General features: G+C 63.6%; 5 protein-coding genes across 5 annotated transcripts in view; 1 reads left to right on the top strand and 4 right to left on the bottom strand.

Moving 5' to 3' along the window:
* Positions 1–81: 81 nt before the first annotated feature.
* EMIHUDRAFT_239392 (hypothetical protein) lies at positions 82–770 on the top strand (the record flags this gene model as incomplete). The annotated part of the gene is made up of 2 exons (XM_005776029.1): positions 82–664; positions 748–770. Coding segments are annotated over 2 exons (606 nt in total), but the record flags the coding sequence as incomplete, so codon positions are not given.
* Positions 771–1,328: 558 nt separating this feature from the next.
* On the bottom strand, positions 1,329–1,647 carry EMIHUDRAFT_239391 (hypothetical protein; the record flags this gene model as incomplete). The annotated part of the gene is made up of 2 exons (XM_005776028.1): positions 1,329–1,519; positions 1,584–1,647. The coding sequence occupies 2 exons, from the start codon at positions 1,645–1,647 to the stop codon at positions 1,329–1,331; spliced, it is 255 nt and encodes an 84-aa protein (XP_005776085.1).
* Positions 1,648–4,285: 2,638 nt separating this feature from the next.
* Positions 4,286–6,083, bottom strand: EMIHUDRAFT_444047 (hypothetical protein). Its single transcript, XM_005776027.1, has 4 exons — positions 5,361–6,083; positions 4,869–5,194; positions 4,680–4,799; positions 4,286–4,612 (listed from the first exon to the last, which is right to left on the bottom strand). Exons 1-4 carry the CDS (start codon positions 6,028–6,030, stop codon positions 4,469–4,471), a joined length of 1,260 nt encoding a protein of 419 aa, XP_005776084.1. The 5' UTR covers positions 6,031–6,083; the 3' UTR covers positions 4,286–4,468.
* A 1,308-nt stretch (positions 6,084–7,391) lies between these two features.
* Positions 7,392–8,105, bottom strand: EMIHUDRAFT_116324 (hypothetical protein; the record flags this gene model as incomplete). Its single annotated transcript, XM_005776026.1, has 1 exon — positions 7,392–8,105. One exon carries the CDS (start codon positions 8,103–8,105, stop codon positions 7,392–7,394), a length of 714 nt encoding a protein of 237 aa, XP_005776083.1.
* Positions 8,106–9,582: 1,477 nt separating this feature from the next.
* EMIHUDRAFT_457951 (hypothetical protein) overlaps positions 9,583–10,665 on the bottom strand; it is a 2,352-nt gene continuing 1,269 nt past the window's right edge. Inside the window, exons 2-4 of the mRNA XM_005776025.1 lie at positions 10,433–10,479; positions 9,980–10,365; positions 9,583–9,899 (exon numbers count right to left, since the gene is read on the bottom strand). Of these exons, the coding sequence (XP_005776082.1) occupies positions 9,807–9,899; positions 9,980–10,365; positions 10,433–10,479 (526 nt within the window). The 3' untranslated portion in view covers positions 9,583–9,806. The remainder of the gene's footprint in view (positions 9,900–9,979; positions 10,366–10,432; positions 10,480–10,665) is intronic.

Below are 10,665 nucleotides of genomic sequence, written 5' to 3'. Positions count from 1 at the left end.
GATGGCGTCGCCCTCTCGCCGCTCCTGAAGCTACCAAAGCTCACGACTGCGTCGCTAAGGTGCTGTGCCGTCGCAACGCAGGAGGCGCTTGCCATTGAGGCGTCCCTCTCCACAAACCCTTGCCTCATCAGCCTCTCGCTCTTCTCGTGCGGGCTCGGCGACGAGGGTGCGGTGCCCCTCCTGCGGAGCTTGCGCCACAATTCGACCCTCACCTTCCTCGGCCTGGCATCGAACCGCCTCTCGGATGCCAGCGCGCGAGCCGTTTTGGAGGCACTGGCACCGGAGAGCACCACCAACGAGGCGGGGAAGAGTGGTGGCGAGGCAGGCGACAAGGAGGACAATGGCGCGCCGAACCGAGCGCTCACTGCGCTCGACCTCAGCTTCAACCTGATTGGAGGCCCGGGCAGGCGCACGTTGGAGGAGGCGACGGCGGCAAGCCCTGCGCTGGAGCGGCTCGAGCTGGCGGGGAACCCGTGCCTGAGGGCCGGCCCCACGGCAAGCCTGTCCAGCGCTGCGCGGAAGGCCATCGCAGCGACTTGGGAGGCGCTCGGCGAGCAGCAGCGGGACGAGGAGACAGACGGAGTCGCCTCAGATGGGCAGCTTGCTGTGGCGGCGATGCTGTGCGAGAGGGTGTTGGCCGGCACGGAGGTGCGCGGCGTTGGCGGTGCCGACGGGGAGGCAGCGAGCCTGGCCGAGGCGACACGCCGCCGGATTGGTGCGCTTGTCGCGCTGTTGCCCGCGCCGGAGGAGCTGTGTGCGCCGCTGGCTGAGCTGGGGAGCATGGCGGCGTCGCGTGGCTTCCCGCTATCGCAGATCGAGGCGGCGGGCGAGGCGTCCCTCGAGGCTTCTCTCTCTCCTCACCGACATCGAGCAGCCTCTTCTCACGACCCCGCACGTGACAGGTGCTTCTCGAGGCTCTATCCGAGGTGCTGGGCGGCGAATTCTCGGAAGAGGCGGCGGCGGCGTGGCGCGAGGCGTACGCCTCTGCGCAGCAGGAGATCGTGGCGAAGTATACGCCGGGGCAGCGATCCGAGTTTCAGTTTGCGGCCGCGGCGGCGCCGGCGGCAGCTGCCAGCGCGGCTGGGGACGGAGAGGAGCAGGACCAGGTCCAGGAGGGAGGCGCAGGCGGTTCGCTTGCGGATGGGGGGGGAGAGTGACATTGGTGCACCTCGTCGGTGTGGAAAAATCGGTATCAGGAACGCCTCTCAACTCGGATCTATATCTCCACCTCCTACTGTGTGAGACAGTCGTCTTACAGCCAGCTCACCGGCAGGCGCGCACTATCTTGAAGTTTTCCTCATGATCCTGACTCTTCGAGACGCTGCCACTCACTCTGACTCCTCAAGGTCGTCGTCATCCTCGGCCAGGTAGTTGAGGTAGAGGTAGAGGAGCGTGCAGAAGGACACGAAGCTGACCGAGACGAGTCCGATCTGCTGCCACGGCAGCGGCTGCCGCTTCGCGATGGCACGGTCGTGCATTTCCTGAACCGACTTGCGCTGGGTGTGCGCGTGGTGCTTGCCTACGGGAAAGCGCGACGGATTAATGTGCGGGAAATTGCCTGTAGCGTCGTCGGGCGCAGAGACTGCCGATGTTTGCAGCGAAGTTGTTGCGCCGCCCGGCGCGGTCTCCGCCGGAAGTCCTGCCCATCCGGCGCACGCTCTCGCTGGAGAACCTCAGGGTGAGGCAGCAGAGACTCCGAGAGGGCCAGGAGGAGCGAGCGGTACGGTCGCCAGGAGCGAGCGGTACGGTCGCCCAGCAGCGAGCCGGGAGCCGCGAGCCGACTCCCTCGCACAAACACAGCTCTGCAAAAGAATTTTCTTCGCTCCCACGCGCACCTCCCTCCCTTGGGTTGTCTGCCTTTCCTTCTTTTCCAGGGCTGGGGCTCTCTAGGATGCCAATCATCTGGCCCGCTGGGTGCGCTTCTTAGCTCCCCGGCGGCCCTGGATGTGCGATTACTGACTGACTGCAACACAAAAACAACTGCACTCCAACCAAGTGCTCCAACACCAAGTGCTCGCACAATGATTTTTTTTTGAAAACCCCCGCTTTTTTCAGCTCCTGCGGCATCGGCAAGCAACCCCGCAAAGCCGTGGTGCATATAAACGCAGGCCTCTTCGCTATCGCTTCTTCGGCCTTCGCTGTTTGTCGTACACAGCACGCCACTAGGGAACAAAGCGCTAGTCCTAGACTCTCCTTCTCCTATTCGCCCACGGAGCACGGTTCCCTGGGCCGCAGCCTGGGGCCTCCGCTCGTGAATAAAAATAAATAAATAAGAACGGACCATAGATGGGCCCAGGTAGGAGGCTCCACACCACCTGAATCGCGTCGTGCCACCTGAAAGCCACAAAATGCCGGATTTTGCACGAGACACACGCGGAAAGCGCCACGTGCCTCCACGAGTCCTTTGCAGCTTTTTGCACAAAATGCAGGTGGCTTTAGCCACTTGCTCCATGAGCAAAACAGTCCAAAAAGCACCTGGAGCAGATGGCTTACGCCGCCTGTGGACATGGACAAAACAGTGCAAAAAGCACCTGGAGCAGATGGCTTACGCCGCCTGTGGACATGGGCAAAACAGTGCAAAAAGCACCTGGAGCAGATGGCTTACGCCGCCTGTGGCCATGCGCAAACAGTGCAAAAAGCACCTGGAGTAGATTCCAAACGCCGCCTGTGGCCATGTGACCGCTCGGGTGGCGCCAGGTGGCTTCGCCCCCCTCCAAGCCACCTGCCCCCCTCGCCACACCTGCCTGGAGGGCTGGAGCACGTGCGCCACCTGGGCCCGGGCAGGTGGCTCCAGGTGGCTTCGGCCCCTCTAAGCCACCTGCATGCCCCCCCTCGCCACACCTGGAGGGCTGGAGCACGTGCGCCACCTGGGCGTCACTTCGGGAATTTCATCGTGCGTGTTCTTTTGAATAGGAATGTACTATACACCGCCTCGGCACCACGAGTCGCCCCCGCCGCGCCTCCACAATCCACTCTCGCAACTCTACCGCGCAGCCAGCACACGACGTCGACGAGGCCGACAAACAAAGCTCTGCATGGCCTGGTTTATCGGGGATCGAGTGATGGCGTATTATCGGGCAGTCTTCTCATTGGCGAGTCAGACTGCTCAGCGTCGGCAGCAACTGCGCGTGAGCAGCGCAGCCACCGGCTCCTGCGGTGTTTGCAGCCACACCAAACGCCCGCGTGGGCCGGGTTGAACCCCCAGGTTTATGTGGACGCCGGCCATAGATTGTAGCCGCCGATGACCGCTACAGCCTTTCTTTAACACGCTACACAGTCCCAGTTTGCAGCGCGGGGAGGAGCGGGGAGGCTCGAGTTTGGCAGCCCAGCCCTTCCGTGGCTCGGATTTTCCGTTTCCGAATTCAAACTTGCGCCAGGGTGGCGCACGTGCTCCGGCCCTCCAGGTGTGGCGAGGGGGGGCATGCAGGTGGCTTGGAGGGGCCGAAGCCACCTGGCGCCACCTGCCCACCCATCAGGCCCAGGTGGCGCACGTGCTCCAGCCCTCCACGTGTGGCGAGGGGGGCGGGGCAGGTGGCTTGGAGGGGCCGAAGCCACCTGGAGCCACCTGCCCAGGCCCAGGTGGCGCACGTGCTCCAGCCCTCCTCGTGTGGCGAGGGAGGGGGGGCAGGTGGCTTGGAGGGGGCTGAAGCCACCTGTTGCCACCTGCCCAGGCCCAGGTGGCGCACGTGCTCCAGCCCTCCACGTGTGGCGAGGGGGGCGGGGCAGGTGGCTTGGAGGGGGCCGAAGCCCTTGGCGCCACCCGAGCGCATCACATGGCCACAGGCGGCGTTTGGAATCTACTCCAGGTGCTTTTTGCACTGTTTTGCCCATGGCCACAGGCGGCGTAAGCCGTCTGCTCCAGGTGCTTTTTGCACTGTTTTGCCCATGTCCACAGGCGGCGTAAGCCATCTGCTCCAGGTGCTTTTTGCACTGTTTTGCCCATGTCCACAGGCGGCGTAAGCCATCTGCTCCAGGTGCTTTTTGCACTGTTTTGCTCATGGAGCAAGTGGCTAAAGCCACCTGCATTTTTGTGCAAAAGGCTCTAAAATGGCCGAAATCCCTGTTGGCGCACGTGGCGATTGCCACGTGTGCCTCGGCTAAGAGGTCTCTCCAGGCGAGAGTCAGGTGGCACGACGCGAGTCAGGTGGCGTGGAGCCTCCTACCTGGGCCCATCTCTCGAACGGACACCTCTCTACTGTGAGATGGGTAAAAAGGAACACAGGTCACAGGTCCCCGCGCCCGTGCCGCGTGCGATCCGCTTTTGTGCGCAGCGGGTTCTTTGTGTGGGAATAAACGAGTAAAGAGCGGTGATATAAACGGGCCCACACAACGCCGAACCCGCGCTGTGGCTGCCGCCGACCCGCGAGCCTCCCGGGAGCTGAGCACGAGAAGGGCGACAAGACACGATCGTGCCGCCACGGCCCACGTGGGTGACTCTGGTGCATTCGCCGAGCGCGTGTGCGGCGGCCTAGGAGGCGGCCGCCGCGGCGTGGATTCTCGCCACCTCGGCCTCGGTGATCGCGAGCTCGAGCGCCGCCCCCGTCTCGTGTCTGTCGATGTAGAAGTTGAGGTAGTTGACACGGACGATCGAGTCCTCGAGGTCCTCCTTCTCCTATTCACACTGACCGACCATCACTCCTCTGCTGACCACTCTCGGGCCCTCGAGGCCCTCCTCAGGCCTGCTGTGAGCGGGCCAGCCGCTTGGCCGCCTCCCAGTCGTAGCTCCGGATCGCGGCGACGAAGGCCGCGGTCTGGTCCTTCGCCTGCCCAACCCTGCGCGACTCCTCCTCCGAACTCGCCTGCGCACAAGGTCGGCCGGCACTTCAAGCAACGCTCCCCCAGCCACACTCTCGCCGCCCGCAACGCACCAGTCCGGCAGCGGTCTGGTACTCTCCCCGCGCCATCGCATCCTCGTACTTTCGCGCCCTGCCCCCGTCGGCCGGCAAGCAGCGCGGCAAGCACTTTGCCAGAGCACTCCCCAGCCAGCCCGCCGGCCCCTCCTCGTCGTCGTCGCCAAGCAGCGGGGCGGAGCTGTTTCGGTAGGACGGGCCGCCGCTCGCCGCCGCGCCACCGCCGCTGCTTGGCGACGGCGCGCCGGCGGCATACGAGGCGGCGGGGGCGGAGGCAGGAGTAGCCGCCCCCGCAGAGGTTGCCTTGGGCTTGACGTACTCGAGGGTGGTGCCCGGGCTGGCTCCTGGAGAGGGCGCGGGAGGAGGGGTCAGGGGGGAGATGAGCCGGCACGTCTCGAGGCGGCGTCTCGAGGCGGTCTCTTGGGCCCTCCTCGACCCTCCCCTCGTGGTGCCTCTCCCCCTCTCTCCCTCCCGCCCCTCCCTCCTCCTTCTCACCAGAGGACTTCTCACCGGGCGGCACGACAAGGATCATCCTCGAGCCGTACTGGTCGGTGGCTCGCAGCTTGTCGCCGGGCTTCGAGAGGGGAGGCACCGTCACGATGAAGACGTCGTCGTCGTCGTCCCCGTCCGCCGCCGCCGGCACCCCCTCCGCCGTCGAAGCCGTCGACTCGGCCGTCGAGTGGTTCAGCGGCGCCACGGCGCGAGGCGGCGGCTGCGAGGCTTCGGCGGCTCCGGCCCGCTCGCGCGGCGAGAAGAGGAGGTCGTCGGTGGTGCCGGCGCCCTTGGCCTTCAGACCCGCCTGGTCCGCGTACGTGCTGTCCAGCTGCGCCGTCATTTCCGCCCTGCGCCACTGCCGGAGCTCGTCATCGAGCGCCGACTCTGCGACGGCCGAGGCCCAGTACTCGATCCAGCGCGGCCCTGAGGTGAGGAAGTGGATCTCGAGGAGCTTGTTGCCGCGGTCGCGCACCTTGACGCGCACGCCCGGCGCGTCGCCCCGCGACACCATCCGCAGCTCCTCCACGTTTCGCAGATCAAACTTTCCCGTCTGCGTGCCGCTGGGCGACTTGCTGTAGCGCACCTGGAAGCCATCGGAGAGCAGCCAGCGCTTGACCGAGCGAGCCTCCGTGTACGCGCCGCCCGCGTGCGTCTTGCGGATGTAGCCCGCCATCTCGATCGTCATGGCGTGCTCCTTAATAAAATGAACTCGGGGGCACGGGACGCGGCGTGCTCCTTACGACGAGCGCATGGCCGGAAACCAAAAAGAATTTTTCGGCCTTGAGTTGCACTACCTGTAGTGGGCAGGACCACCGATGATCACAGAGGGGGGGGAGGCGTGTGCCAAGGCCCCGACAGCCTGCTGCCGGCTGCGTTCGGTTGTAAAATTCTCGAGAGAAATCAGGCTTCTTTGTGGGGGAACGTACGACACCTGGAAAAACAAAAGGCAACCCTGTCTGCACGTCTTGCGCGCGCGTGAACAGGGCTCCAGGCCCCAAATGATGTGTGAGTGTTAGAGTTGTTTGGTATTGCTAAAAAATCTCTCTCACACATGGACATACATCTGGTTTTGACTAGGTCCAGCCCTGGGTGAGCCGGGTTGTGACATTTGGCGATTCCGCGGCTTACTGGGTCCCTGAGCCGCTCCCCGTGTGCGATTATTGTGGCCCAGGCATGGTACTGATAGTAAACGGGTCAGAACCGGCCAACACACAGGCTACAGCCCCACACACGCGCCCGCCATAGCTCCTGGAGAGCATGCGCGAGTGACGCGCTACAAGCCGCGAGAGTGGCATCAGAGGCAGGAACGACGTGCTCTTGCTGCACCTTGCAGCTGCACCGAGTGTGCTCGCAGTGTATGCCACGGCCGCCGCCTGCGGCATTGCTCTCGTGCAGCTAAGGCGACGCAGGTCCATCAGCAGGGCTCATCCAATGCGAGCGCACATTGTGCTTAGCCGCGGGCAGGTGGCAGTGCACAGCCGCACACCGGCTGTGGCGGCTCGAATGCCCCCGGCAGCAATGCTGGTCATTAACTTGCGTATTGGGGCCGCAGCAGGCTGCTGCTGTGGCAGCAGCAGCAGCCTGCTGCTGCCTGATTCAGTCAAGCCAGCGGTGCAGCGAGGCGTGCAGAATTCGCGCGGTTTGGTACCTCCTGAGGCTGAGCGCGTTCAGACTCGGTGACCGGAGTTGGATGGTCCGATGGAGCTCGGCGAGCTCCATCGGACCATCCATGGCCGGACGGCGGAGCGTGAGGTGGCGAGCGGAGAGATGTACCGCAAGACCAAAAAAACACGGATCTGACGCGATGTCCCAAAACGTCAGATCTGGCTCACCCAGGGCTGGACCTAGTCTTTTGCGTGGGGCTCGTGGCGCGTGGGCCGTGGGGTCGAACCACCTCTACCAGGAGAGATGTGTAAAAGAACACGTCCCCGCGCCCGTGGCCGTGCGAAAAGGTCAAAAGAACCACTCGACCAGCTAGAGAGTCTTGCTTTGTTGAATTCTTATAGGAAGACTCAAGTCCGTGGTGGTCGCCCGCGGATCTGGCTTCTACCCATCGAGGGCCTCGCGCAGGGTCCTATAGTCCCGCCGCTCTGGCGCCGCGCTCAGGTCGCGGTCATCCGGGTACACAAAGGTGAGCGCCTCGCTCGGCACAAACCCGCGCGCCGAGGCAAAGTAGAAGGCGGCCTGTGGGTGTGCAAAGACCTTGGCTTCCGTGAGCAGCGCGAGGTTCTCCTGCGAACAGTACCGCGCCACCTGGTCCCGCTCTAGGAGCACCGTGTAGAAGGGCTGCGCACGCCCAAACCTCCGCACCTCTCTCAGCCCCTGGCCGAGGTCCCACGCGCCGGCCCGCTGGCATGTCTCATCCCAGCCGACGACCACGCACCGGCCGAAGAAGCGGTGCAGGCAGACATCGCCGCAGGCAAAGAGCAGCCCTTCCGGCCTCCGCTTGCGTGCGGGTGCCTCGCTCGCCGTGTGTGCCACCACCGCGTCGAAGAGGGAAGAAATGCGAAGTGCTGCGAGGGCCTGATCGATGCGGTCTCCAACCGCCTGGAAGATGGCGGAGGAGAGGGCCGGGTATCCCGCGAGCAGGAGCCGTGCCTGGTCGCCCGATTGCGCGAAGAAGAGCGGTCGGAGCAGGCTGGACACTGGTCGGGCCTGCAGCAGCTGCTCCCATTCGAGACAGATCTCTGTGAAGGAGGATGGCGCGTCCTGACCAACGAGCGAGTTTGCCTTCACCAGCTGGTTGCCAGCCGCTGCCATTCCTCGTAGCCCTGCACGCTTGGGCCAATCTGTTGAGAAATCGAGCGCGCGGCTCTGGGCGCGTAGCGCCTTGAGCAGAGCGCTGTAGGTGGCCCGCGTGACGCACATTGCCAGATGCCGATGAGTAGACAGAGCGCCAACGGAAACGGCGCCCGAGGATCAAACTTGCTGCCGCCCAAGTTTTTCAGCGCCATGAGTGCGCCCCTGATCTCGCCACCGTACTGCCACTACCGCTGTCCGCGTCTCGCCGCCGCGCGCCTCTGCCACCACACTCTCTGCTTCTGCCCTCTCGCGTGAAGCACCGCTCCCGATCCACGTGCTGCTCTCAGGTGACGTCAAGGCGCGCCCCCTCCAGGCCAAGCCAACCAAAGCATACATGGCCAAAAGGAAGGGCGAACAGAAGGCGTTGAAGGCGCAAAAGGCGGCCGAGGCGGGCGAACCAGCCACACGCGACGTCTCTGCCCTCGAACAGAAGAAGTGTTGGGCAAAGGTGGGTCGCCGCAAGATGCCGTACGTAGCAGGGATGGGAGGCGGCTGAGGAGAGGCCATCGAGACACGCCGCTACGTCGCAGGTGGAGATGTGGTTCAAATCGACGCCGTGCGCTGTGAACGCCAAGACGCACCAACGCCTTGACCAGCTCGGCCAGGCTTGACTGCTGTGGCTGAACCGGCGCAGCTGCCGAATCTGTACCGCAATGCTCCTTTCGCCCCCGTGACGCATATACATATTTATTCGCCCCCGTGACGCATATCCCTCACATTTATTGCCATCCCGTCCATATGCCTTGATAACCCCCCCTCTCTCCCCTGTCCCGTCACGCACTGGCAAAAAATCAAGCGAGACGGCAGCGCTCCGCTATTCATCGCCAGAGTTCTTTTCTTTACGGGATCTTCAAAAACAACGAACAGAGAGAGGCGTATCTTCTCCTCGAGCGTTTCTCTCTTCTTTGAGTCTTGTGGTCTTGTCGTCTGTCTTGACACTTGAGTGAGACGTGTGTGAGAGTACACTGTGCGGCTGCGCCCCACGCTGTCAGCGGGCGGGGGAGCGCCCCCCGCGCCCCGTCCTCTTTCACACAGGTCACAGCTTTCACATGTTTCTCGGAGCCCTGTGCGCCCCCCCTGCCCGACCGGTGCGACGTGCGGATCTATATTGCGGCGCGCGTGTCACCCTCTCTCTCCCCGTCCTGAGCGAGAGTCTCTCGATCTCTGTTTTGTCACATTACTTGCATTTTGTGATTGTGTGCGAAACGAACATTTGTGTGTATTGAATTCTGTATTGTGTGTGTGTGTGACTTGTGTCTGTGACGACGAGAGAGAGAACACACAGTCACAGAGAGTCACTGGAGAGTCAGAGTGTCAGAGAGAATCTCGGCTTTAAAGCCGTACGCGCGGTACGGCGGGCTTTGGGGTGGGTCTGCCACTGCCAAGCGCCGGGGGGAAAGTCGCAAAGTGTCGTTTGCGGCCACTGGGCGAGTTTGCTGCGATGACAGAGATGAGAATGATACACTGGCAAGAGCTGACCACCTCGCTCCTCGGAACCCTCATATACCACGTCGCACACACACATACACATACATGATACATGCTACTACGGTACACCCCGTAGCCCAAACGTAAGCACTGTGCATGTGCACAATGACAAGAACACAAGGGGGAAAGGTACACCGCACTGGGCACTGCGTGGGGACGCCCGCGAAAGCGCTAGTCACTCTTCTCGTTCTCCTTGCCCGCCGCGCCGCTCTTCGCCGCCTTGACGATGGCGTCGTGCTGCTCGCGGATCCACGAGCCGAGCACCTGCGGAGAAGTGTCTAGGAGGTGTCTAGGAGGTGTCTAGGAGGTGTCTAGGAGGTGTCTAGGATCCACGAGCCGAGCACCTGCCTGTGCACCGACAGGTGTCCGCCCTCAGAGAGGTTGACGAGGTTCTGCTTGAGGAGGGCGTGCGCGCGCGGGAGGGCGTGGAAGGGGAGGATGGTGTACAGGTGGTGCTCGGCGTGGTAGCTCATGTTCCACATCACAAAGTTGATCAGCGGCGAGGTGAGCGTCGTGCGCGTGTTGGAGAGGCCGTCCGGGTCGAGCGCGCAAGCGGCATGCTCGTGCATCTGGACGAAGTAGAGGAGCGGCGGGCCGAGGTAGGCGGGGAGCAGCCAAGTCAGCAGCAGCGAGCGCCAGCCGAGCGCGGCGAGCCAGAGCAGGAGCAGCGCCAGCGTGCCTCCGGCCTGCACGCGCGCCTCGTACTGCAGCGAAGCCGTGAGTCGCGCGCCTGGCGGGAGATAGGGGAGATATGGGGAGATGTGGGGAGATGTGGGGAGAGGGCGCGAGTGTCGCGCCTGGCGGGCAGTGCTTGAGCAGCCACCCGTCGGACGAGTAGTCGACCTGGCGTCAGGGTCAGGGTTAGGGTTAGGGTTAGGGTTAGGGTTAGGGTTAGGGTTAGGGTTAGGGTCAGGGTTAGGGTTCGGGTTCGGGTCAGGGTCAGGGTCAGGGTCAGGGTCAGGGTCAGGGTTAGGGTTAGGGTTAGGGTTAGGGTCTTTAGCGGGGCCGGTGGGGCTGCAGGGGTCGGGGT

This window comes from Emiliania huxleyi (genome assembly GCF_000372725.1).
Source record: "Emiliania huxleyi CCMP1516 unplaced genomic scaffold EMIHUscaffold_287, whole genome shotgun sequence".
NCBI lineage: Eukaryota > Haptophyta > Isochrysidales > Noelaerhabdaceae > Emiliania > Emiliania huxleyi.
The sequence above is the reverse complement of the archived record's forward strand: the minus strand, read 5'-3'. Positions and strand labels throughout refer to the sequence as shown.

Excerpts from the sequence above, each read along its gene's own strand:
- EMIHUDRAFT_444047 (XM_005776027.1), bottom strand. The coding sequence starts at position 6,030 with ATGACGATCGAGATGGCGGGCTACATCCGCAAGACGCACGCGGGCGGC. Across the intron at positions 5,195-5,360 it reads GATCCTTGTCGTGCCGCCCG|GAGCCAGCCCGGGCACCACC; the intron begins GTGAGAAGTCCT and ends CGCCCTCTCCAG. Across the intron at positions 4,613-4,679 it reads GGCTGGCCCGCTCACAGCAG|GAGAAGGAGGACCTCGAGGA; the intron begins GCCTGAGGAGGG and ends CAGTGTGAATAG.